Source organism: Pollicipes pollicipes, unplaced genomic scaffold (genome assembly GCF_011947565.3).
Source record: "Pollicipes pollicipes isolate AB1234 unplaced genomic scaffold, Ppol_2.1 Scaffold_4740;HRSCAF=5597_pilon_pilon_pilon, whole genome shotgun sequence".
Taxonomy (NCBI): Eukaryota; Metazoa; Arthropoda; class Thecostraca; order Pollicipedomorpha; family Pollicipedidae; genus Pollicipes; species Pollicipes pollicipes.
Genome location: NW_023596545.1, coordinates 30,784,319 through 30,811,749, shown reverse-complemented (window position 1 = coordinate 30,811,749; position 27,431 = coordinate 30,784,319). Strand labels below are relative to the sequence as shown.

Sequence of the window (27,431 nt, the reverse complement as noted above, 5' to 3'; positions counted from 1 at the left end):
CTTGTTACTTGTCAGCTGCGAAGGGACTGATCGTGAAATTGCATGTAATGCAACCATCTGTGCCAGCAATGTGGTACATTTGTGCTGGCGTGTTTAATGACGGCTGCGCTGCCTCAGGGAATTGGCTTAAATAAATTGGCATTTCTATCTTAAACCAATCCACTTCTGATTCACCCGTTTACCAAAAGCGATGTGCTTCCCATCGTGTGGTTGTCTTGTGCAGCCCGTCCCTAAAGCCGCTCAGCGGTGTCCCAGGACAGGAGGCATGCGATATATCTGACGGTCAAAATGGACTGATATTTCAAGCTGCAACCACCGCTTTGCGTGTCGGACGCCTGCCTCAAGGAGGCCCATGCCCTGCCCCATCCCCCGCACCAAGTTCGTGGCATCTATCAATATGCACGTGACTAATTGTTGACATTTTAAAAGTTTCAGCTGGACACATAAAAATGAGATTGAAGACATGCGATGCTCTTTTACGACACGCAAGAAACTGTGCACTCTTGCGACGCTTCACACTCCGTCTTCAATAAGTTCAACCATGCCTCTCCCTACCATCTTGAAATCCTGCATACGCCCATCGCCTTTATTGTTCTGATACGTCCCTGCCGCCGCCAAAATTGCAGTATCACAGCACTTGCCTGGTTGCCGTAGCAACTGGACGCTGATTGGCCGCGAAACGATTATAGGCACAAACTAGAGTGTTCCTTAGCGCGGCATAAGCGATTATGGAGATGGTAGGTATTTTTTTGGCAATATCACATGTTTGTGCGGCAACTTTTGGATAATGCTGTGCGGCAACTTTTCTAAGATACGCGGCCGAACGCAGTAACTCCTAAATCACGCCAACTTTGATTTTGTCCTTTAGGCGTTTGCTAGTTTTTGCCATGACAGGGTGCACTTATACGCAAAATATATCAAGTCATGAGAGGAACAGGCAAAGTGGAAACATGCTGGCATAATGAGATGTTCGAGGTGGCAGGTTTTCCAAGCTTCTTGAGTTTCAATAAATTTTCCAGTGAGTTGGCGTACGGTACCCTGGTTGGTGGTCTCTAACCGGGCGCTGAGTGATGCTGACAACTGTGGCTCCTTGGCTACGTAAAACCTGGGAATGATTTAGATTTCACTAAAAAGGCGGCAGCATATGTAGCGTTCCATGTTCTGAGTATTTCAGAGTCATCGAGAGATCAATGACTACCATTAAATGAGTTAGTTTTGTGCTGGTTGACTCACCAAATGCAATGCATTCAATTCCAGCTGAAAGAAATTTGGAAGTGGACCGATTCCGTATGGACTCTTGAACCAAAAAGTATCTAGTTGATTCCAAAACTGATTTCGTCTTTGCCAGTAGTCAAGTCCGAGTGGTTTTTTGTACGGATGGATTAATCCGAAACAATAACAGACAACGTGAGTTTTTTTTTCGTCCCATGCACTTACCCGAAAACCTAGCACCAACCGAAGCGTAGTGACACATTGTGTTCAAATTTCTGTGATTGCACAGCGAGTACTTTTAGATGAACACCACAAAGCAACGCATGTTTTACGAAATGAGCTGAAGATATGCTGTGTTGTCAACCATGCGGATACTGATCGAGCACTATCCCGGCGCTTGTTATTTTAGTGGAAGGCAAGACACCCAATGCGGCGATGCATAGCAAATAACAATATCTCGTGATACATAGCATACTTCAGTCTGAAAACATGCATATATCTGTTCAGTTATTAAAGGAAATGTTCCACATTTGAAGGTATCTGATGCTTACTGAGGCAAGCATCAGATATCATGAAATAAGCTTGCTTATAACTATTTGTAAACTTATAAGTAGAAGAGACTGCTCTAGACAACACAATTTCTCTATCTGGTAAGTATGCTCCTCAGTACGTCGTTTGATTGCGTCATCGTACCTCGCACGACATTGATAAAGAGCCAGTTGACGACCGTTAGTTATATCCGGCAATCGTGCCCACGAACGCAAAATACGGAAGGCTGGGCAATCATATTATTCTGGGCCTTGATTGCCGCATGGCCAATAGAATGACAGGAGATGAATGACGTGGCATCAAGGATGTGTTAAGAAGTGCAGGGCTGCGAACTGCGCTGGAGGAATAACCTTCAAGATAACTTTTTCAGTTCACGACCCATGCAAGTGTGAAGCACTCCCTTCAATAACAAATTGGGTTTAGCATCTCTGCGATTCATTCGCCCTCAGTACTGGTCGGCGGTCGGGACCAGACGAAGCGACGCAGGATGAGCAGTCAACAGGCTTGCCATTGGCTATCGATGGCACACGTCATCTGATCACTTGACAGCTCGTCACCTGATGACGGGGCCCGGCCAGGTGGCCGGCAGATGACACGTCGGCGCTGAGGCGACGCGCTTGACAGCGCAGCACGTCGGTGGTCACGGCTTGTCGCCTGATGACCGGGCACCGCCAAATAGCTGTCAGATAAGGTGTCTGGCAGGCGCCGGCTGTGGTCATTAATGTCACAGGCCCTCTCACCGCTGCGCTGGGGTGTCAGCAGGCGACCTGACGCCGGTAATAACCTCTGCTGGTCCCTGGCCACGCCGTGGCTGACCGGATGCATGGCCTCAGGTCAGCTGCCCGGAGCCGGCGGCGGCGATGACGGCGGCGACAAAGAGAAGGAGGAAGAGGCAGAGAGAGAGCGCCAGGAGGCCATCGCCGAGGCAGAGGAACGGAGGAAGGAGAAGCATCGCAAGATGGAAGAGGAGCGGGAAAATCTGCGGCAAGGCATCAGAGATAAGGTAAGGGCTGATCCTCTCCGCGCGTTTGGTGCTTGTTCGTTTTTGTTCGAGGAGTCTCTTGTATGCCCTCGTTTTAAAATGTGCCCAGAATTCCACTTTGCTTGTAAGACGCAGGCTGAAAAGGCTCCCTAATAGAGTACGCGTGCCTATTACAAAATGCAATCAGGAGCACTGATTACCGGGGGATGTTGTCGCTCCTGACATCAAGCAGTAGCTGTTCTGACGTAGCAAACGTTATCTAACTGTCTCACAGCAATGGCGCGGTAGATGTGGGCCCGCTGCGATGCTGCAATCTCAGCTTGCGATTACGCAAGCCGTTGGGCAGAGTCCTCAAACCGCCGCGGCTCTTTGATTTGGTTTCACGTCAAAGTGGAATTGAAATGTCAAATGCCTGCTGGGTTATTCACACGATGAGAGGCTGTATGAGCGCCTGCGTCGCCTGTCCGGTGGCTGGTACTGTGAGGTCGGCCGGGCTGCCGCTCGAGTCGGCTCCAGGCGTGCCAGCGTGCGGCGGCCCGGCCCCAGGCCGTCGACCTGACGGCAGCTCCAGCTGAGCCGTCCCGTCAGACACGCCGCCGCTCCAGCCCACCCGTCCCGTCAGACACGCCGCCGCTTCAGACGGCCCGTCCCGTCAGACGTACCGCCGCTCCAGCCGACCCGTCCCGTCAGACACGCCGCCGCTCCAGCCGGCCCGTCCCGTCAGACACGCCGCCGCTCCAGCCGGCCCGTCCCGTCAGACACGCCGCCGCTTCAGCCCACCCGTTCCGTCAGAAGCACTGCCCCCCCCCCCCCCCCCCAGCCGACCTGTGCCATCAGACACACCGCCGCTCGAGCTGAGCCTGCGCACGACCGGTCACTGCAGGGCTTCGGTGACGCGGCGGGCCTGTGGGCCGTGCTGCGCGCCGTCAGCCACGTCGGCCCAGCAAACAATCGGCCGCAGTTGCGTCACCGCTCATGTTCCACATTCTACGAGCCGATCTCGCGTAATGCTCGGATCGTCTATCGACGTTGCTGCAGAGATCATTACGGTCAGAGCGCTCGCCCTGCTCAAGCGATAACCAGGAGCACTCGCCCTGCTCAAGCGATAACCAGGAGCACTCTGGCTGGCCGCCTAGTCGGCCGCAAAACTGCTCACTGGCTGAATGTTCAGGATCCAGTCCGATCGAATCCACCGAGCTTAAATATAATCTACCCACCAACACGCATTCTTAAGAAACTGAAATCCGATCCGGAACGCTTCTTCAAGCATAAATATTTCCCAGAGTAGTTCATATCGATCCCTCGCAATAAAGTAACATAACACGTTAAATGTAGTGCCCGTGGACAAAACCACGCCTTTAAAAATTGGCAATACATTCCGCAGCTCTTAAAAGTTCACTTGTGCTTGCTAATTGCCTGAATCCAATCCAGCCCTGATTCACGTCACTTGTCGCGTTCCCTGACGCAGTCCGGCCCAATCCATTGATTACCCCTCAAATCCCAGGATTTATCGGACCGGCAGTGAGCTGCTCGGACCGCCGACTGCGGGCGCTCGTGCGCGGCCCGGGCCGGCGGCGGGCGGCGAGCGGGCCGCCCATATTCCCGACCGGTCGCCGCCGCCGCCGCCGCAAATGGAATGGTGCGAAACAGCCCATACAGAGCGGCCGAGTGCCTTTGTGTCAGCAGCGGCCGGCCGCGCCGCTGACCCCAGAGGAGCGTCTCGGCAGGAGCCAACGCCCGGCGCGGCCGGTCGTGGGGACCGCCGAAGGACGACTGACGGAACGGGGCCCGCCGCGGGGCCCGCCGACGTAAGGTGACGGAATGGGGCCCGCCGCGGGGCCCGCTGTGGGGATCGCCGAAGGACAAGTGACGGAACGGGGCCCGCCGTGGGGACCGCCGAAGGACAAGTGACGGAACGGGGCACGCCGTGGGGCCCTCCGACGTAAAGTGATGGAACGGGACCCGCTGCGGGGCCCGCCGACGAAAAGTGACGGAACGGGGCCCGCCGCGGGGCCCACCGACGTAAGGTGACGGAATGGGGCCCGCCGCGGGGCCCGCCGACGTAAGGTGACGGAACGGGGCCCGCCGCGGGGCCCGCCGACGTAAAGTGACGGAACGGGGCCCGCCGCGGGGCCCACCGACGTAAGGTGACGGAACGGGGCCCGCCGCGGGGCCCGCTGACGTAAGGTGACGGAACGGGGCCCGCCGCGGGGCCCACCGACGTAAAGTGACGGGACGGGGCCGGCCGGTGTCCGTCTGCCGGACGGCCTGCCTGTGATCCGTTGGGCTCAGGGCTTCGGTGTGCAATGTGTGCAAATATGCGTTTTATACAGGAGCAATTTGTAATGCGTGTTGTGTGCCGAACCTAAAACACTGCATGTGCAGCAGAACCGCCCGCAAGAAGCGCGCTCTGGTACGTTACAGTATAACATAAAGAAGAAGGTGGTGGAGGAGGCGGCCATGCCTATGGAGCCAGACAACCCGCTCATGCGAAAGAAGAAGACACCCGAGGAGTTGGCGCGCGAGGCGGAGCTAGCCGACCAGGACGAATTCACTAGTAAGTCACTTTCCGATAAAAGACAGCTGCCGCAGAGCTTCAAACCCTTTTTAGCGTCTAGAATTCCACGGGAAAATTATGGCACCATTGGATGATGTCACCATGACGTCATACAAGGGGAATACACCATCGCAGTGAACCCAGTTACAGAGGTTCTCGGCAGGAGGTCGTGTCTCAGACGGCATGATCGGATATGCATGCCATGGGATCATATATCGATATCTTGTTCACCGCTGCATGGTTACTGACAAACAACGGCATGGCCTATGGACACAAACATTTCGCTCCATGCGTAGGCAAGGAGAGACGCGAACAAGCGTTGGCGGATTGTCAAAGACCCCTAAGAAAAAACCATGTATCACCCACTAGCCTTTTTCACACAAGCATTGCATGACGGGGCCCTGGTTTGTCGCTTAATCTGAAATGCTCGTCAAATTAGATAAGTAGGAGCAGGACAAAGGTTTGTCGTCATGGCTTTTAAAACAGCTGTGGGTTTTTACTCTAGAGAGGTTTTTGTTTCGTGGTCATGCGTACTTGTTTAACATTTCATTTTTGCGACACTTTATGCTGTTACCCATGGGACCACGTACACAGGCGTAAAATAACGCATCGGTACTTGATGACGAAACAAAAACTTTTCCAGAGTATGGGTCACCGGCTATTGTGGTAGTTCGGAAGAAAAAAGATAAATTTTCCCCTTATTTAGACTATCCTCCGTGGAATTCACAATAAGGCGCCCGTGGAATGTTGCGTGACGAAGTTAGGTACCAGTTGAACACACACTAGCGTGGAAAGGGCCTATTAGGTACTGCACGCGCGCAAAAGCCTTGCGGCCTTCCATAATCCAACAGCGTTGGCTAACCATTCTTACGGCTAAGGCTTTGACGTGTTGACATTGCTTTGCTATACCCTGAACTCCCTGCACTGCTGTAAATATTCGTAAGTCATAGTTTAGGGGACTCAACGTCGAATAAACTTTCTCCACACCAACCCAACTTTGCTCCCTGTTTTTTTTTCATATCCCACGCCACTCATTTGTAGCTGGTTCCTTGCATCGGTTTACCCGTAGGTCGTACCGTGCAGTGTGTTGGCATGCAGTCTCCTCTGGTCTGTAGGTCAGCCGAACTTTGCCATAATCTGGGCATAGCTTATACAAGGTGGCACGACTTGTCAACCTGCTGCGCTTACGTTAAGCCACTAAGCAGAAGAGATACATAGGCGATCCCCAGCATCCAGCCGGGCGAGGACTCTGTGTAAGACGGCCGAAGCTTTGAAGCTGGGCGATGACAGCCTTTGGATGGCTTTCGCGACCCCTCGACTGGAACCGACCCGGCGAGTTTGCCAGCCAGCCGCCGCAGCCTCGGCCAACTAACGGTTCTAATAAGCCGGTACAGCTGGGGTGCCGGAACGCCCCAGGCAGACACCGTACACGGGTGCGGAAGTGGCAGCCGACCGCCCGCAGCCACCGGTCTGTCCGGGAATGCTGCAACCCGCCCGTGGCCGGCCGCCTGCAGCACCAGTCTGTCTGGGCACACTGCACCCCGCCCGTGGCCGGCGTGGCCGGCGGGTGCCCCCTCAGTCGGAGGCACCCGCTGTGGGGCGGCGCGCTTCCCCACTCAGCCACAATGCGAAGGGCTGACCATGTTTCGTGCAAGGCGCTTTCCTTCAGGGTGGGACGAATGGAGCCGTGGAGAGTGTAGCTCGGCGGCGAGGAGCAGATCTGGCGGTCGACTGATTCGCCGGTGTACCATGTAATGACAATCCTGTAGTTGCCTAAACCATACGGAGGCTCACCGACTTCTGTGTTACGAATAAAATAATAATCGTTCGTACAGTAATGTTTGTAAAGTTTATTTATTTTGCGTATCTTTTTTAAATAAAATATTTTTCAACTGGAAGTTGGCTCGGAATGCCCCGTTTGGACCTTTGGACAACAACACGCTTTTGATAGATATAGGAGAGCAGCTAAATACGCTGGAATGCATGCAATTTGACTGTTGAAAGGTTTATCTCTTTCTACAAAAAAGCAAAAACAAAAGCAAACCCAAAACGAAATCCGTTCCTTCTATTTAATGCGACGGCATGAGGCTCATGGCGTTGTATATAAGTTAATAGTACGTTACACCTGGTAATTTGAGTATTGCGTGAGGATTTTGAGTCGCTGCATTAATGGAGCGTTTGATAGTCATTTCCTTGGATTTCGACGCCTGTGGTGCCGGACACGTGCCCTGCAGAAGCATGGCACTAGCTGTCGGCGTCTGGACGCTGTGGCGCCATCGCGAGGCGGCCATGTCCAACGCGGAGCGGCCTGTTGCGGTACCAGCCAGCGTGCCGCCGTGCCGACCTTGGCCACTGTTTGCCGGCCAACTCTAATTCAGCGTGCCGCTCGCCACTGATCTCTACCGCACGTGGCGCGCCGATGGAGGTGTGTGGGCCATCACAGCCAGACGCCGGGCTGTCAGGCTGTCAGGCCTCGCCGTCGGCGATGTTTGCCCACGCTCGGCGGTGAATATGTCGCCACCAGGCAGACCGGCCTCCGATGAGGTGGTGGACTCATTGAGAGCAGTCGTCGGCTGCCATAAGCGGGTGCTCAGGCAGGTGGAAATGACGAGGATGGGGTCAGCCGGGATTGACCACCGGACCGCGCTTAGCGCACTCAGGTCACCGAACGCCGCGCCTGACCGGTGATGGATCCGCTCCCTGAGGACGTGACGTCACAGCCGGCTCACCGGGCAGCTCACCTGCCAACTCTTGATTGCAGGATCGATGCACGATGGATTACAGTCCTCGCCACTCGCCTCGGAGTCAAAACTGGTGTTGCAAAATTGCTGTCCGATGCGTTGACCCAGCAGCCACACGCACCTCCTTACTCTGCGATCGCCGTGGGCGCGACCTTACGGGCGCGGGAGCTTCGGCAGTGACCGCTTTTGTTCATACCGGCCGTAGCCTTCGTGATGCATCGGTCACACGGCATGTCCTGTCGATCTTCAGGGCGTCACGCGTGGCCCGTCCGAGCCTTGAGCGCCACGCCCCGCTGGTCACGCGCGGCGCCGCGCTGCGCGGGCGCTGCCAAACAGCCACCTGTCCACCCTGTGGACATAGTCGATATTCCACCCTGTGGACATATTCGATATTCGCGGGCCACCTGGCCACCCTGTAGCGATGCTGGCTGGCCACCTGGCCGCCCTGTGGCGATATTGGCAGGCCACCTGGCCACCCTGTAGCGATGCTGGCTGGCCACCTGGCCACCCTGCGGCGATATTGGCAGGCCACCTGGCCACCCTGTGGTGATGTTTGACTACGATACGGCCGTGCGGCCGCAATCGATCCGCTGGGACAAGATTGGCGCCGGTGGCCGCTCCACCACGCTCCACGGGTGCCGACGGCTACCGAGACGGGACCCCACCGGCGCCCGCGCCGGCCCGTCCCCTGTCGAGCCTCGTTCTTACAACGCCTAGAACAATAGCATGAGTGGTGTGTTCCCTCGGTACTGCCGAGGCGGTGTTCGCCATCGCCGTCAAAAGACACACTTACCTGCTTTGTGTCCCTTTGTTAGTATAACTGGTAATCAACTTAAGCGTTTGAGCATTTTTGCGCCGGTTGGCATTCACGGTTTGTCACAAGACATGGGACAAATTCAGAGAACGAAGAGGAACAAGGTCCTGAACGTGGTACACTGCCGCAAGAATCATGAACATTTTTTGGAACAGAACTGTTAAGGACGCAGTAGTTTGGGACGCACCCGTCCAGCATTGGTGCCGCCCCCAATATTTGACAATTGTATATACTTGTATACTGTCAACTGCATATGCTATACCACTATATGCCATACAATATTTAATAGTTCATTGGTGCCCCGCCCAATATACAGCATTGGTGCCGCGTAAAATTTGCGCTTTGCCTTTTCTTCACAGACAAATAGTTGTCACATTTCCCAAGTCGTGTGCTGTATCCCTTAAAGCGATGGTACAAAACTGTGGCGAAAAGACAAGCCGCCGCGTTTAGGCACAGATGAGAGAACTATTAAGTGTGTTCGCATGTAGCGTCCAGCACGGTCACCACGCCCCAAACGATAAAGTAAACAAGACCGGGTGGTGTGAGCGGATGGGCAGTATCGGACGCTTGTGTCCTGTCGAGGTCGTCACGCCATGAGTGGTGTTGGAACGGATGAGCAGAATCGGACGCTTGTGACCTGTCGACGTCGGCACGCCGCGGGTGGTGTTGGGTGGGTGGGCAGTGTCGGACGCTTACGTCCTGTTGGGGTCGTCATGCCGGTTGGACGGGTAGGCAGTATCGGACGCTTGTGGCCTGTCGAGGTCGTCACGCCATGAGTGGTGTTGGACGGATGAGCAGTATCGGACGCTTGTGACCTGTCGACGTCGGCACGCCGCGGGTGGTGTTGGACGGGTGGGCAGCATCGGACGCTTACGACCTGTTGGGGTCGTCATGCCGTTTGGACAGGTGGGCAGTATCGGACGCTCGTGGCCTGTCGACGTCGTCACGCCGTGGTTGGTGTTGGACGGGTGGGCAGCATCGGACGCTCGTGGCCTGTCCAGGTCGTCACACCGCGGCCGGCCTTGGAGGGGTGGGCAGTACCGGACGCTTGCAACCTGTTGGGGTCGTCACGCTGGGGGCGCCGGGCTCCTCCCGCTTGCACTGGACAGTGAGCTGGCGAGCCCAGGGATAAGTCGCAGGGCGAGATTATACCGGCCCGAAAGCAGCTGAGATAATAGCATCTCATAATGTTAGTCCTGACGGATAAACAGATCAGGGTGAAACAGCATGAAGGATAAAATGGCGTGTAAATCGTCAGAGTAGTTAAAGTAACAATAAACAGACAATATCGAAATGGTGGGCATTTAGTTCAGCGCAGCAGCATGAAATTGTGCCTTCCAAGAATGCAGGAGGTAAGGGATTTCCAACGTTGCGAATTCCGCAGCCACGACCTTTTTATTACAGTTGTTGTTTTCGTCACATTTTCCATAGCTGTAGCTTTTGTGATCTTTTTGTCTCATAGGTTATCGCCCACTGAGAGACTGAGACTGTTTACGTCTTACCACACAATACTCACTGCACTGTTTTTTTTTTCATTTGCGGTATTTTACGAAAACCCTTTGAAGGCAAGTTGCGCCGTTGCCAATAGTCTCCGAATAAGCCAGCTCAAAGCAGAACAGTACTACGCCGTATTGTAAGATATCAAGCCGGGTCAGCTTGTCAGAGAAAAGAAAGTCAGGTCGACATAACCCGCTCCCACTGCCATCCATTTTTAACGAAACCGGAGCGGTAACCGCTTATAATTTCCACTGAGGCGGCTTCGGCGGGCGTGTAACTGCCAGTGATCAGCGCAGACGTCCGCCACGTCCCGTCTTCCGCTGCTGACGAGCTCCAGCAGCGCCAGCGACGCACACCGCGCATTTTTAGCGGCTCCCTGGTCTGACTTTACATACCAACAGCTCCTTTGAGTTCATCACGCGGCTCGCCGTCCCGCATACCGATGCGGTGCTACATGTGACACCTCGGGTCTGAAGACAGCGTGGTTTGGCATTAGTCTTAGGGGCGTTCTACCGCGTGCTTTCATTGAGCTCATGTCTCGTGCGGTACGATGCTTACGTATTTATGATACTGGACGCAGAAATAGCCATCATCGCCAGAAACGGCCAAAACCTTTCCCACCGTGCTGCCTGCGCCCACGGCAACCGGACGGTCGCACACCACAGACACGGAGCCGGTGGTTAGCCCGGCGCCCAGGTGCCTGTGAGTTGGGTGGCAAGTTAAGGGAAGAGTGAACTCCAAACTTGTGACTGAACTATCATCTAAGCACCATGTACAACGAACTGCTTTGCCTTTGTTTTCAGAGCTTAAAAATTCATTGGAAACGCAAGTGAACGAAATTAAACAGCAGATCGAAGGTAAGAACTGAATGTTTGGGGGCACCGCTACGACTGCAACCTTTCGTTTGAGTAATGCCCTTTTTCGCCAGCTTCGTGCACGAGGTCATGCTGCTCTAGAAGTTTAGGCGTGTCGTGGACGAGTTTAGTTCGCAGGCGGTACTGAGAGAACTACCTTAGTTACGTGAAGTCGCACGTTGCAAAGTCGCATCATTGAACGCGTTAACTACGCAAGCATGATAAATTTGTACAACACACTTGGTTCTGCATTGATTGCCAGTGCACGGGCAGGCAGCAGCATCTTGTAGGGGCGTCCAGTCCGCCGTCCATGGGTCGATAACAGAGCGGCCTGTGTTTCAGAAAAAATGAGGTCAATTCATGGTAAGTGAGGTGGCCTCGGGCGCCCCTCTGACCGTTCAGTGTCACACGGGGGGCCCGCTGCTGGCGGTGGCCCGCCCCCGCCCTTAGCCGTGTGCCTGGGGCGCGCCGCTCACTGTACCCTGCGCCCCGAGAGACCAGCCGTGCCTGGGCGGCCCGCGGCACCGCCCCCTCTCCCTCTCTCTCTGTCACGCGGATCAGCAGCGGCAGTCGCTCTCGCGCAACAGGGCCGACCGGGTCTGGCGTGAGGCGCGAGCGGTCGCCAAGGCACCTGAGCGCCCCGCCCGGACGTACGGGCAGGCCGCACACGGCCGCTCGTGAGCACGCGCAACGGCCGGGCTTCGCATGTTTGGCTTTCCTCCAGAACGCTGGCGGCATGAGCCACTCAAGCCCGTTGTGCTGCACGCGGAGCTAGCCCGATATCTGTTCAGCCCCGGTTCCTATTTTCTTTACTAGATCTTGCTTCTTATCTGACTCGCCTCCGTTTTACCTGCGAGCCGACTGACGGGGGATTTCTGGGTTGGAGCTGTTCCGGTAGCCATAACTAAGCCGAGCTGCAAGCAAAATTCTGCGCGGCAACAGACTCGGCCCCTGACGAACGCCTCTCCGCAGGTTCATCGCCCGCCCCCGGACGGCCTCACGCGACTGACCCCGCTCCTTGTGTCCACAGGAAAATGTGTCTTGCAATGATTCTGCGCGGTCGATCCGACAGCGGGGTCTATGCAAGCGCGCCGGTGACCTGAGGTCGAGCGGCGCGCGAGCCCGGCCGGCGGGCGGCGCCCGGGCGGTGGCGGGGAGACAGGCCGCACCCGGCCGCCGCCGCCGCCCCGCGCCGTGAGCCGACCGGCCGCCGCCGCTGACGAGGCGAGCCGGCGCCGCACGCCCGGCCGCGGGCCGCGGCCGCCACCGCCACCGGCGAGGCGCAGCCAGACGCACGCGGCCGCCCGCCAGCCGCGGCCGCCGGCGCGGCCCGCAGACCGGCTGCGCGCCGCGGCCCGACCCGGAGCGTGGCCTGGCCCCGTCGCCGGCCGTGACCTCTGGACCCCTGCACGGTCGGCGGCGACCCTCCCGCCCTTCCCAGCCGTGTGTGCCGTGCGTGTCCGCGTGTCCCCTTCGGCAGGGTCGCCGCCGACAGTGTCCACGGCCGGCTGGGCGGGGCTGCGGCGGAGGGGCGGCGGCCGGCGGCCCCCAGCTCTCTGTCACTGTAGCCCCTCCCTGGCCGGCCCCCTCCGCGCCGCGGCCGCCCATCCCCTCCGCCCGCCGGCCAGCCGGGTCGGGTCGCAGCGCGCCGTCGGCCGCTTCCCGCCACCGCGGCGGCCGCGGCGGGCGCGCCAGCCGTCCCGCGCTACTCTCCGCTCTTGTCTGTGTAACAAAGGTACCAAAGTCTTAGCAACGAGTGTCCGTTGGTAGTGGGCGCGGCCCGGCGCCGGCCGTGCGCCTGGCCGCCGCGGGCCAGTGTTACAGTTCTAGCGTAGGGCGCCCGGCCCGACCGTATGTTGCGCTTCTCGTGGTGTACAGTGGTGGCCAGTGGTAGCATAAGAGGCGCGACGCCCGCGGCGGTCGCGCCGGCGAGGGCGCGCCGTCGTCCGGCGCGACCACAACCTTTCCGTAGGCCTTATCTTGTTTCGACAGCGCTAATATTTTGCCGGCGGGTCCGCGCGACGGCGGGGTTTCTGTGCGGCGTCGCGCTCCGGCCGGCACGGCCCCGGCCACGCGGTCGCGTGCGTAGTGCGCAGTGGGCCCGCCCCCGAGTAGGTCGCGTCGCAGGTTTATTGTTACTGTGTAAACGTTTTGTTATAACAGGAAATATATCTTACGGTGAGAGGAAGTCTTTGGCCAAGGCGGCGACCGCAAGGGCGCTGGAGGCATCCCTAGACGGCGCCGGAGGCTGACCCAACCCGCTGAGTGACCTTCTTAGATTGGCGGGGACGGCTGGTCGCTGCACCAGGTGCGCCACCGTCCGTAAAAGCTGTCATTTTGTGGGCGCGGCCGGCGACAGCGGTCCACCGTGGGAATACGGGAGACGGCAGCCAATACAAATGCATTGGTGCTGCAGCTCGCGTGCCGCGGCAGGATAGAAGCAATGCATTTATGATGCTCTTGACCGCACTTGGCGGCGCGGGATTATCATATTGACCGACGGCGGTCCGCGTGCTCAGAGCTACGCCGCTCTCCACAGCCCGCAGACACCGTTCCAGAAGACGGCCAGCCTTGTGATGGCCTCAGCCGCAGCCGTTACGGCATGTCGCTCTGCGCCGTTCCCAGGTAATGCCCGGCGCTAATCCCGAGGTGTCGGTGCCGGCGCGACGCGAAACGCCACAGACGCCATTACGGAGCTCTCGCTGTATTCAAAACACGCCACTGTTCGCCGCAGCCGACCGGGACGGCCAGTTCTGGCGTCACGTCCTGACTCTGCTGGTGGACGGCTCGTCGTACTCGTACTCGATCTCAACGTGAGGCCGCTTCTTCCGCGCGGCCGGCCGCGCCGCTGCCGCCGCCGGCTCCGCCTCGCTGTCCGACGACTCAGCGCCCAAGTCCTGAAACGAGGCGGCGAGGCGGGTCAGAGTCGGCTGGGACGAGGCGAGGCGGGTCAGAGCCGGCGCCGCCACGGGTCACCGTCACAGGGGCCAAACATAGCGGTCCGTCAACGCAAGCGTCACGACAGCCCCGGCAGCCACACGGCAGACACCGCAGGCAGTCTGCACAGCGACCCGCACCGTCAGCACACGCGGACCGAGACCCGCTCCGCCGCTCCGTCAGCGCTGAACACCGGCGGCCGCGTCCACGCCAGCGGCCACTCCACTCCGGCCGTGCACTGACAGCGGGGTGCGGCGTCGGCACCCTGGGCAGCGCGGCGTGCCGATGCAGGAGCCATCCGGGCCAGGCTGGCGCTTACCTGCCATTCTCCGTCAGCCGGTGGCTCCAGCCCAGCCAGGCATGCGACGTGCCGCGAATGCCCCCCCCCCCCCTGCCTCAAATCCCGACCTCATCAATGTGCAAATGGGCTCGCCGGTCCCTGTGCCTTTTCATTTCCTCGGCGCCAGGTTTTCAGGGCTCGAGGCGACACCGCTGGGCTTAGGTAGCTCATACTGTCGCCACCTCACCGTCAGACATAGTCCAGACCGTCCCGCCGTCAGACACAGTCCAGACCGTCCCGCCGTCAGACACAGTCCAAGCCGTCCCGCCGTCAGACACAGTCCAGGCCGTCCCGCCGTCAGACATAGTCCGGACCGTCCCACCGTCAAACACAGTCCGGATCGCCCCGTCGTCAGACATAGTCTAGACCGTCCCACCGTCAGACGTAGTCCAGACCGCCCCGCCGTCAGACACAGTCCAGACCGTCCCGCCGTCAGACACAGTCCAGACCGTCCCGCCGTCAGACAGTCCAGACCGTCCCCGCCGTCAGACATAGTCCAGACCGTCCCGCCGTCAGACATAGTCCAGACCGTCCCGCCGTCAGACATGATCCAGACCGTTCGTTAGTCCGACAAGGCTGCAGGCCCGTCCCGCGGGGGTGCTCTGGCCTCCCGAGGGCGGCGCAGTCGTGATCGATGACAGCGTGGCGGCAGGGGTGCGTCGCTCCCCCTCCCCACACCACCCACCCAAGATCGGGGCCGGCCCGGGACGGCGGGGCGACGCCGGCCGCCAGATCGAACGGCCCAGCACGTCCCCGGCCGACGCGGATGCACGAATGGCCTGACTTGCCGGCTAACGTGGAAATAATGGAGATAATGAGTGTCGCCTGCAGCCGTGCCATTATGGCGGCGGCGCTCGTCGGGCGCGAGGCCGACCGCGCGCCCCGGTGATCGCCGTCGGAGCGAGCTGGCGGCCGCCACCCGCTGCCGGTGGCGCGGCCGCGGCGCCGCACGGCCGGCGTCACCCAGAGCAAGCCATCACAGGGATAAACTGTCGCCGGCAGCACGTCGCACGTCTCGAGGCAATTCCAGCCGGAGTCCCTCAGTCCTGCGGCTTTTGCTCAACGGCCTCTAATGCGGTCTGTCACTAACGATGCCGCGCCCGTGAAATGTGCAACACTCCTCCTTCGCAGCGGGCCTACGGGTCTACACAAGGCCTTCTGATCCCCGGAGTTGTGCAGCCCCACCGACCGATCGATTGGGGATGAGCGCGCCACATGCCAGCATGGGTCGCCATTCTCTGTCCGCTGGGGGAGCTCGCCCCGGCCAAGGTGAGCTGCGACGTACTGCGACTGAAAGCGTGCCACTCGAGGTGTCAGCAGGTGCCGGCAGGTGCCACTCGAAGTGTCAGCAGGTGCCTGCGGGTGTCTGCAGGTACCTGCAGCGGCCGCGGCTGACATACCCCCACCGTCCGGAAGCCGCCGAACAGAAGTGAAACGTGACGGCAGGCGTCCGAGCGTGATGGATCGGGTCACGTCAAGTGTGTCCACCGCGGATTTTCCATCATACTGGCGTCCAGTCAGAGCAAGTATGACACGCACAAAACGATAACGAAAACAAAATGACGTGGTCTTTCTACGAGACGTTGGCGTATCAAGGTCTAGTCGGTAACGAGGCCCAGAGTGAGAGGAGGCCCGACAACAGACACCTGCTGCGTGCCGGTCCTATCGGCGCGGCAGATAACCTTTTGGCAAAGATGACCGACGCACCGCAAACAGCCCGGCACAGTGCCAGCAGCCGGCCAGAACAACGAAACGCAGCAGACCTGTAACGTACGCACGACCAACGCCACTCCACAAAAATTATGCTTAACTGAATAGTTACAGCCGAAACGGCGATCTTCAACCCGCCACATTCTCCTCAGGTCCCTTTAGCCATCCTATTTCCCTGGTGCAGGACCACCGCACTCGCTCTCCTCGTCTGACGAGGCCACGCCGCGGCACGAAACCAAGTCACTACCCCGGTCTCCCGGTCCCAGGTCGTCTCTTCACGCGCTCCCGGGGCCGAGGCCAGTCCTGCCTCCACGGGGCCAGGTCAGGCATCCCCCCGCGTGTAAAGTTGATCGTGCCTCGGTCCGAGGGTCGAGGCAAGGTCGAGGGCGGCCGCCGCTCCCCCGAGTCGAGGCACGGTCGAGGGCGGCCCTTGCTCCCCCGGGTCGAGACACGGTCGAGGGTAGCCCTCGCTCCCCCGGGTCGAGGCGCGGCCGAGGGTGGCCGTCGCTCCCCCGAGTCGAGGCACGGTCGAGGGCGTCCCCCACTCCCCCGAGTCGAGGCACGGTCGAGGGCGGCCCTTGCTCCCCCGGGTCGAGGCACGGTCGAGGGCGGCCCTCGCCCCCCCCCCCCCGGGTCGAGGCACGGTCGAGGGCGGCCGCCGCTCCCCCGAGTCGAGGCACGGTCGAGGGCGGCCCCCGCTCCCCCGGGTCGAGGCCAGCCCAGCCCAAGGACAGCGGGGCGGCGTGCCGGTCGACCGACGCCGCGATCGAAGCGGTCGCTCGATCGCCCGGCGCCGCATCGGCGGCGGGCGCGACTCTGGCTTTGGGACGTGACGGACGTCGGGCTTCAGAGCAGCGGCCTAACGCCGGGGCCGGAGTCGGGGCCGGAGCCGGAGCCGGGGCCGGGGCCGGGGCCGGGGCCGGGGCCGGGGCCGGGGCCGGGGCCGGGGCCGGGGCCGGGGCCGGGGCCGGGGCCGGGGCCGGGGCCGGGGCCGGGGCCGGGGCAGGGGCCGGCGTCCGCCGAAGCACCACCACTGCGCCCTCTGAGACGACGCCGGCCAGAGCACGGCATCCGGTCACATGAGAAGAGAGTGCTGCCAGGACACGGGGTCAGAGCGGTGGCCATCCACGGCACGGAGTCGGGCCACAGGAGGAGCGGGTGCCATCCATAGCACGGAGTCAGGCCATAGGAGGAGCGGTTGCCGTCCAGAGCACGGAGTCAGGCCACAGGAGGAGCGGGTGCTACCCACGGCATGGAGTCAGGCCACAGGAGGAGCGGGTACAGTCCAGGGCACGGGGTCCGACCTCACAGCTTCGCGCCCCTGAGCGCGCCGCCGCGGGCGGCTGCACGGCAGCACACGGGCTCTGGACGCGCGCTGCCCGTGACGTCCGTCCGAATGGATCCCGTTCCGGCCACGCGACAGGTAGCCTCCAAGGCCAGCGCCAGCAGCCGCGGCATAGCATCGACGAAAGGCCGCTCAGGCGGCCCGGGTCGCTGGCGTCAGGTCGACCGCGTCTGGTCGGTTCGCTCCGCGCGGTGAGCCTGTAGCGCACAGTCCTCCGTGAGCCGCAGCGGACCTGCGCACCTGGCGCCGCCCCTGGGGCCAGACCATTGGCTGACAGACGCCACGACGGAGGCCAGATCATCAGCGGACGTCACGACGAAAGCCAGATCATCAGCAGACGCCACAACGGAACCTAGATCATCAGCAAACGCCACGACGGAGGCCAGATCATCAGCAATCACGATGGGGGCCAGATCATCAGCAGTCACGACGGAGGCCAGATCATCAGCAGTCACGAAGGAGGCCGGATCATCAGCAGACGTTCTATCGTGCCGCGGACCCAATTGCGCTTCTCTGGTTTGATCCGCGCGCACAAAGAACATAGCGATTATGACCCCTCAAAGCTCGGGAACACGACTGAGCGATGTCTCGCGCCACGCACAAAAGTAACGCCTACATATTTCTTCCTAATGTGACAGCAGAAAGATTTCTGACAGCACGGCATCACCTGCATAATTTTACCTCGTTTTTGCTCTACACGCTGAATATGGTTGTCCGCTGCGAGCCTCGCCAGCCTACTTCAACTTTACTATCATTGCCGCCGCCTGGAGCTGGCAGTGCGCCAGTTCGTAAACCGGGCGCCACTCGGCTAAGGCCTTAGAGGCATCCCTTAGAGTAATTCCAAGCTCATGGCTTCATGACAGAGCTCTCACGACTCCGTCGAGAAGACCTACATTAGGGACAAGGCCACACTATAGGCATACGCTGACTGGATGTCTTTCTCAGCCACTGTCTCAGACATCTCAACCCCCAGGAGTCAGGCATTCAGCAGAAGTAGTAGCAATTCGGGGTTTTCGGGCGCTCCAACTACGCTGTCACACAGCGCCCGTGACTTACAAGCCATTCGGTAGTCTCCACCTTGAACAGTTCGTGTCTCCTGGAGACATCACATCCCAAATCCGAGAATCGATCAGCGGACTCACCACCGGAAAAGCCATAGTCTGGTGCAAGGCTACCTGCGACGCTGAACCCAACTCTGTCCAATAACAGGGAATCTGAGGCAAAAGAATGCAACGGAAAGCCGACCCGGTTGCGTACCCTTTGATCTCGCCGCGGCAAACACCAAGGGTGAGGCGTCCGAGCTGAAAGCCAAACCTCTCCGTTTGATCCGGCGCACCACCAGTCTACCCCGCCCGCGGATTCGCTCCATTCCTCCGGGAGAGTGTCTCAGAAAAACAAGTGAAGCCCGGGTGAGCGATGTTAAGCCGGCGAGATGAAGACACATTTACATACAGGAGAAATAACGGCCTTGATAGTGCACTATCTGGTCCTGGGCAGACACGAAGGCAGGGGAGGGCTGTACAGGAGAATAAAGCAGGTGCGAGGGGGCGAGTGCGCGAGGGCGACAGAGCAAGAGGCAAGAAAGAAAGAAAGAGGGAGAGAGAGAGAGAGAGAGAGAGAGAGAGAGAGAGAGAGAGAGAGAGAGAGAGAGAAGAGAGAGAGAGAGAGAGAGAGGAGAGAGAAGAGACGAGACGAGAGACGAGACGAGAGACAGAGACAGAGACAGAGGACAGAGACAGAGACAAGACAGAGACAGAGACCAGAGACAGAGACAGAGACAGGGACAAGACAGAGACAGAGACAGAGACAGAGACAGAGACAGAGACAGAGACAGAGACAGAGACAGAGACAGAGACAGAGACAGAGACGAGACGAGACAGAGACAGAGACAGAGACAGAGACAGAGACAGAGACAGAGACAGAGACGAGACAGAGACAGAGACAAAGAGACAGAGACAGAGACAGAGACAGAGACAGAGACAGAGACAGAGACAGAGACAGAGACAGAGACAGAGACAGAGACAGAGACAGAGACAGAGACAGAGACAGATGACAGAGACAGAGACAGAGACAGAGACAGAGACAGAGACAGAGACAGAGACAGAGACAGAGGACAGAGACAGAGACAGAGACCAGAGACAGAGACAGAGACGAGACAGAGACAGAGACAGAGACAGAGACAGAGACAGAGAACAGAGACAGAGACAGAGACAGAGACAGAGACAGAGACAGAGACAGAGACAGAGACCGAGACAGAGACAGAGACAGAGACGAGACAGAGACAGAGAGAGAGAGAGAGAGAGAGAAGAGAGAGAGAGAGAGAGAGAGAGAGAGAGAGAGAGAGAGAGAGAGAGAGAGAGAGAGAGAGAGAGAGAGAGAGAGAGAGAGAGAGAGAGAGAGAGAGAGAGAGAGAGAGAGAGAGAAGGGACGGCAAGAGCGACAAACAAACATTTGGATTTCAGCAGGATTCACAAATATGTGTAAGAAGCCGGTCAATCGTCGTACAGACAGCACAATACTGTGCTGTACCGTTTACCGGGTGGACCGACCATACCTCTGCTGAAAACACTGCCATCGGCAGAATTTCCTCGACACGGCTTCTGCGCGAAATCACTTCCAATGCAGAACTTCTGATTCATAAGCTTCTACGTGACAAAACTTCCAACACAAAACAACTTTTCGGCAACATACTTCTTCGCGACCGAATTTCTAACATGCAGCCTTCTACACAGCGTGGCTTCTAATACAATAACTTATCACTCATACACTTCTTCTCGGCGGAACTTCTCACATTACCTCCACGCCACTGAGTTGCTCACAGAAAAAAATGGCCGAGGGCCTTTCTTCTCCTACAGGAATTCATAACGCATGAACTTCTACGGAACAAAACTTACAACGTCAAACACTTCTTTGCAGCACTCCACAGTAACAAAATACTAACGCAACAGCTCCTCCGTGTCACTCCACTTTTCGTAAGACCAAATAATGCATAAGCTTCTACGCGGCACTACTTCTACGACATGAGTACCAACGGAATGTCTTCTGTGTGACGGTCCTCCTAACGTGTACACTCTCACGCGACAATTCCAACGGAATGCCTTCTGTGTGACAGTCCTCCTAACGTGTACATTCTCACGCGACAATTCCAACGCAAAACCCTGACGCAGCATTGCTTCGCGACATACCGTTCAGCGCGGTGCTGGCATTCCACGGTTAGTCGACAGGTGGAGACCCAAACGACCCCTTTTTATTTCGATGGAAGTAGGGGTATGAGGTTGCCTGACGCCCGGGGTTCAGCGATGTCCTTTTTAGCAAGATCAGAGCAGCGGTAAGAAGTTATAATCTCGGCCATTTTTAGGTGTACTAGCAAGGATGTCTTTGAGGGTCTACATAATTGTAAAAAATTATATGTGAGTGACGTAACAGCGACCTGATGCATCTTTTAGCTACTTCACATTTTTGTTTACTCAGATTTCAAAACTGTGATCTCGTGATCTGAAACCACGTGAGCGTTTAGACACTCACAATGCTGTTTTTGAAGACACAGAAACTTACAGATATAACTTATGTACATAACGAGCGTGAAGATAGTTTTTCTTCTAAGTGATTTGCAGACGACAATCCTCCGCCTTCGCAGTTTTTCATTTCCGAGGCGCAAGAAGTAGGCAGAAAAAAACAGCTCACTGAAAATCCGTTAGTCAGTGGAGCATTGTTGACAAATACCATTTTTCCAATTAATCAAAATATCACATTATGCAATATTTACCCAGCCATCGCAGTAGGGTCGCCAGACTGCCCTACTCCCTTCCCCGTCAGCCATGTCGGCAGGTTTCTGCATGTCGGCAGGTTTATGCTCGAATCAGCTGTGAGCCAGAGTCGATACGCCAGCCGACCACCTTTTCAATACAGCATTTAGAGATAGGATTTCTAATTTGACGTATATTTTTCACATCCCCAATCACACCGTTTCGTTTCATTGTCACACCGGCCTTTAGCTTCGTCATTTCACCCGACCCGGCGTTTTGAATCGACCGAAAGTGATGTTCAACAGTAACATTAAATTCACGACGCGATTCACACCACTGAAGGCGCCGAAATTACATGAGCCAGCGAGGGTTACAACTGATGAGATAAATTGTTCAGACAGATCAGAGAGGGAAGCTGACAGAGCCTGGCAGACGCTGCTCGAGCCATTTAGTGTCGGGGATCCTCTATGGTGGATCCTCTTTGCCATATGGAATTTGACAGCTGAAAATGTCAGGATTCCAGCTCCGAGGCGCTTGGTCTACGGCAGAGCGTACTATTAGCAAGGTTATGGACACTCGGAGTGTCGAGCACATATTTTTGGATTACAAGAGCTGTCCCCTAAAAATTAATGCATAAGTGCTGCGTCAAGCATGTGTGGCTGCAAACTTTGTCAATGACTTGGACGCGCAACCATTGTGCGTGAAAACCGTTTTGCAGACAAGTATATGCATTAGCAATTATTGGGCTAGAAAGTCTTGCATCCTGCAAATTGTGTCACATACATTTGCGTTAGAAGCTTTATCGGATAGAAATAGAGCCGCTTGGAAGTTTTTGTTGTATGCGTGCTACGCCATGTGCCGCGCTGTGCTATGCGATGCGCCGTGTAGCATCGGGCTAAGCACTAGGCCATGCCGTGTCACATGACACTGCGCTGTGCTATGTGATGCGCCGTGTAGCATCAGGCTAAGCACTAGGCCATGCCGTGTCACATGACACTGCGCTGTGCTATGTGATGCGCCGTGTAGCATCAGGCTAAGCATTAGGCCATGCCGCGTCACATGACACTGCGTTGTGCTATGTGATGCGCCGTGTAGCATCAGGCTAAGCACTACGCCATGCCGTGCTCGTTCTGCTACCCTAGACTGTCAGTCGTTCGAGCTGTTCCGTGGCGTGCTGAGCTGTGCTGACAACGCTATTCCGTGCGCTTTCCTGCATAACCAGTGCCGTCTCACTGGGGCTATCACATGCTGCGTCGAATAATTTATAAATTAACCTATTTCAATGACTGCCGCATTTTAGTTAATAAATCCAACTCCCAACTCCACTTTGATCGTCGCGTCTGCGACAATTACATTTCCGACATCCTTCAGTCGTAAAAATTGTCGCAATTCATGCCCATTATGTCTCCCAGGCCGCGCTAACCGTAATGTCCGGGCGGCGCAATATCGCTACCCTACTGGCGGTGCACTTGTACAACAGTATGCCAGAGTGCTATCACGTGCGGACCTCCGGCTGTGCTCTGTGCTGGACTCTGCTACGCCGTGCTGGTCCGCGCGCCGCCATATGACAGCGCAGACCATACAAACACCAGAGCCGCAGAAAGAGGTCTGGCTGCACTAAACCAATTAGCTGACAGACACCGGTGGGCCCAATTGGGCGGGACCACCAGAGATGTAGCAGGGCAGCACGGCCTTGGAGGCTGACACAGGACAGGATAAATACAGGTTGAATAGGAGATGAACGTTTTATACGGCGGACTTGTCGTGATAGGCAGCTCTCGGCCGCCGCGACTGGAACTGCAGCGCGCCGGGGGGCCAGAGCCGGCGCCGGCCCGCGCTCCGCACCAGCGGCGCGCGGCGCGGCCCGCTCCCGTCGCCCGCTCCAGCCGCTCGGCTTCGGGAGCCGTCCCAGATCAGATCGAGGACGTTTCAAGCAGATGAGCCGACGACCGATGGCTGCGCTGGCGATGAGATGAGGCCAATGCATCATCGGCGCTGTCGCAGCCCGGCCCGCCCAGCCGCGAAACTGGTCACCGACTGGGCCACGACGGTCCCAGCGGCAGAGCGGGCCCGACCGGCGCGGCCGCCCCGTGCAGCTTCAGGGACGGCCCCAGCGGCAGAGCGGGCCCGACCGGCGCAGCCGCCCTGTGCAGCTTCAGAGACAGCCCCAGCGGCAGAGTGGGCCCGACCGGCGCGGCCGCCCTGTGCGGCTTCAGAGACAGCCCCAGCGGCAGAGCGGGCCCGACCGGCGCGGCCGCCCTGTGCAGCTTCAGGAACAGCCCCAGCGGCAGAGCGGGCCCGACCGGCGCGGCCGCCCTTTCCGGTTCAGGGACGGCTCCAGCGGCGGAGCGGGCCCGACCGGCGCAGCCGCCCTGCGCTGCTTCAGAGACAGCTCGTCCCGGTCACCAACCATCGGCGCCGGCATGGGCTGACCGACTTTACCGCTGAGCAGCACCGCTTCAGTCTCCACTGACGAGTGAATGTACCGGCGGACCATGCTGCATGCCCGCGAGGCTCTGCATTAGACACATTAGACTCTGCACTGCGGAGGCAAGGCACGGCAGCGGCGCTGCATTACACACAGCCGGTGCCACAGCGTCCCGCCCGACGTCAGCCACGGCAGCGGCTCTGTATTAGACACCGCCGGCGCCACAGCGCCCCCACCCGAGGCAAGCCACGGCAGCGGCTCTGTATTAGACACCGCCGGTGCTACAGCGCCTCCATCCGAGGCAAGCTACGGCAGCGGGTCTGTATAAGACACAGCGTCCCCATCCAAGGCAAGCCACGACAGCGGCACTGTGTAAGACACGGCGTCCCCATCCGAAGCAAGCCACGGCAGCGGCTCTTCATTAGACACCGCCGGTGCCACAGCGTCTCCACCCGAGGCAGGCTATGGCAGCGGCTCTGTATTAGACACAGCGTCCCCACCCAAGGCCAGCCACGACAGCGGCGCTGTATAAGACACGGCGTCCCCATCCGAAGCAAGCCACGGCAGCGGCTCTGTATTAGACACCGCCGGCGCTACAGCGCCCCATCCGAGGCCAGCCACGGCAGCGGTTCTGTATTAGACACAGCGTCCCGCTCCGAAGCAAGCCACGGCAGCGGCTCTGTATTAGACACAGCGTCCCGCTCCGAAGCAAGCCACCGCAGCGTCTCTGTACTAAACACAGCCGAGCCACAGCGTCCCGCCACGAGGCAAGCCACGGCAGCGGCTCTGTATTAGACACAGCGTCCCGCTCCGAAGCAAGCCACGGCAGCGGCTCTGTATTAGACACAGCGTCCCGCTCCGAAGCAAGCCACGGCAGCGTCTCTGTACTAAGCACAGCCGAGCCACAGCGTCCCGTCACGAGGCAAGCCACGGCAGCGGCTCTGTATTGTATAAGACACAACGAACCGCCCTGCGGCGAGCCACGACAGCGCCCCACATTTTCCCCGAAATTCGCTAAGTTTACATCCAAACGAAGCCGCGTAAACAAAATGTTTCACTTCCCTGAGTCCACAGCCGCGGAGCAGCGCTACGTCAACACTTCGGCGATAGCAGCGAGCGAGTCGCGCCTTCCGTCAACAAACAGCAAACACAAACAGAGCTGGGTGTTCCGGGCCCGGTGAAGACAGCGCGCCGGGAGCGTCGCCGACCGGGTGCCCCCCCCCCCGCCCCCCCTGTCGTGGCCAGTGATTGATGAGGGAGGGCGCCGGCGGCAGCGCCGATGTTCGACGCGCAGCTCGTCGCCGCGCATTAATGCGTCGGCCGAGGATCGCGCCGCCTCGCCCGCCGGCAGCGGGTCAAGGCCGCGACGCGCGGCGAGCGCCGACGGGCGGCGGGGCACGGCGGCCACCGCGGGCCTCCCGTTCCCTCATGCTGCCCAGCCACCACTCGGTTCATGTCTGCGCACCGCGTGCCCGGCGGGAGAGTGTGGGCCGCGTGCCTTTGGCTGGGCGTGCCGTGCCGTGCGGCCGGCCCACGCCGCGCCTGGCGGCCGACACGGCCTGCCGTGCCGAGCCGAGCCGGGCCGGGCCGGGCCGGGCCGGGCCGCTCCCGGTCCGGCTCGGTCCAGCGGACGGTTGACGAGGCGCCGCCCGGACGTCGTCAATCGCCGCGGTTGGACGCGGACGCGCCGCTCGGCTGGCGGCGGCGAGAGCGGCCGCCAGCGCCGCGCCGCGCCGCCCCATCCGAGGCCGACGGCCACTGCCAGGCCACGCGATAAAGGAAGGAGGTCGACCGATGGCTCGTCCACCCATAAACTAGATGAGATGGGGTACGATGAGTGCGGCCCGGCCGGCTCTCTCTTGGCTTGGTTCTCCTTCGTGCAAATACAAGCCAAGGCTCGCCAGGGAATTTTCAAGACGGCTTCACACACGAAACCGTGTGCTCACATATGCGGCGCGCCAGTGCACCACGCCAATACGATAAACATTACACGGCAACCAGTTTTCCGAAACCGTCAATTTTACAACGCTGGAAAATAAAGAGCCAACATATGTCTTGATATTGCTGCTGAGAAGCTAGCGAGAATATCACAAAACTGGGCAAGACAAAAAGAGCCGCGAGGCGGGCGTGACCAATAACCCAGCAGCACACCGATATTCACGCGCAGGCGGGACGGAAACAATTCATCATCAGCAAAGCCGCAGTCGCTAGCCGGCAGCACTGACGAAAACAAGCCAGGCACCTCCATCCCGGAGACACGAGCGCACGGCCAAACTTCTCAGACAAACACGCTGGCACCGGCCTGATTTGCAATCAGCGCCCCGCAGCTACGAGTGTCGGCCGGCGCCTCGGCTGGGTCCGGCGCCAATCCGGCGCGACCCGGCCCGGTCCGCGGCGGGTCCGGATCCCCAGATCCGCGCCGCTCGACTCCGACAGGCCGTGTCAGCCGGCGCCGAGGCTCGGCTCATCAGAGCGCGATAACTTGCCAGCCGATCCGGTTAGTGTCGACACGACGCGCGGCGCAGAGCGCTGCCATCGACACCGTTCAGAGGACAACAGAGGACGCCGCCGCTCGGCCCCTCCGACGCGCGTACGCACGCAAACTAGCAGCGCAGAATCGAATAAATTACATAATAGATAAGCGAAAACGCGTACTGTTTTCCATTCATATGTGTCTTGCGTTCAGCGGATCCCACTAAATGATGACCCGTTTACTGCAAAGCTAAGCAGGTGATTCACGGTATAATTTAGCGTCGCGTCCACGGCGCGTTTGACCCAGAGAAACGAGCTACGACGGTGTGGATCCAAGTCCGGCCTGTGACAAGGTGCACCGATCTCCACCCTGGCGCGGAGATCAGCGCACCCCGGACACCCCGATCTCCATCCGCACTGGCGGACGTCCCGGCCCCGGCAAGGCAGCAGTTGCTGGCGAGGAGTGCCCCGGCCGCATCGGCGGGCGTCTCAACTCCGGCAGGGGAGCAGTTCCTGGCGAGGAGTGCCCCGGCAGCACCAGCGGTCGCCCCCGGGGAGCGAGCAACTCGCGCGCTGGCGCCGCGCCAAACTCGCCGCTTAACTTCAGCACGGCGACGGCTCCACCTTCCGTCCGACATAGAACGCCAGCAGGCCGGGCCGAGGCCTAGCCCATCGCATGACAGCGCTTAAGGGTCATTCCAGGTGGTTCGGGTGAACGGAGCTGGGCTCTAAGTCCGAACTACGGGGACCGCGACGGTCACACTCGACCTCTGACCTTCAGGCGTTCCCGAAATAGGCGGCGCATTTCCGAGGACGCGGCGGCGGCCGTGTCGAGGACACTTTAACGTCAGTCGATGTCATACGCGGCTGTCTTGCTTGTCAAGGCCTTCAGTCCCAGTCAGGGGGGAAAGGAGCCGCTTTGATACGACTGGAACCCAACTGGCGCTCGGATCCTGCCTCCCGCGTGCCGCACGCAAACAAGATCAAATCAGCACAGGGGAGCCGTTACGGCCGGAGGCGACGAGACCCTGGTGGGACCCGAGACCAGAGCCTGCCGAGTTCACGCGGGCCGTTCTGCCACGTCTTCTTTGCGAGCATTCAAATACCAATGTCAACACGTAAAGAGCAGCTTGAAAGAAAGGACCGGTTCGGTGCCATTCAGTCCGAGAGGGTCAGTTCTGAGCTACATAATGGCGGAGCACCGTGTCCGTCTCTTGCGAACATTCGGAGATGAACAAAAGGAGAGA

The 27,431-nt window shown here is 58.9% G+C and overlaps 2 protein-coding genes across 5 annotated transcripts in view; one reads left to right on the top strand and one right to left on the bottom strand.

The window, feature by feature from the left end:
• cpx (synaptic transmission protein complexin) overlaps positions 1-12,335 on the top strand; it is an 84,762-nt gene extending 72,427 nt beyond the window's left edge. For 2 of the 3 annotated variants that reach the window (XM_037221509.1, XM_037221510.1), the window contains 5 exons: positions 2,595-2,764; positions 5,168-5,300; positions 11,156-11,209; positions 11,549-11,569; positions 12,237-12,335. In XM_037221509.1, coding sequence (XP_037077404.1) covers positions 2,595-2,764; positions 5,168-5,300; positions 11,156-11,209; positions 11,549-11,569; positions 12,237-12,256 — 398 coding nt within the window. In that variant the 3' untranslated portion in view covers positions 12,257-12,335. The remainder of the gene's footprint in view (positions 1-2,594; positions 2,765-5,167; positions 5,301-11,155; positions 11,210-11,548; positions 11,570-12,236) is intronic. The other variant, XM_037221511.1, reaches the window with a different exon arrangement.
• A 1,559-nt stretch (positions 12,336-13,894) lies between these two features.
• Positions 13,895-27,431, bottom strand: part of Rbm13 (RNA-binding motif protein 13) — an 82,382-nt gene continuing 68,845 nt past the window's right edge. For both annotated transcript variants that reach the window (XM_037221506.1, XM_037221507.1), the window contains exon 9: positions 13,895-14,103. In XM_037221506.1, the coding sequence (XP_037077401.1) occupies positions 13,966-14,103 (138 nt within the window). In that variant the 3' untranslated portion in view covers positions 13,895-13,965. The remainder of the gene's footprint in view (positions 14,104-27,431) is intronic.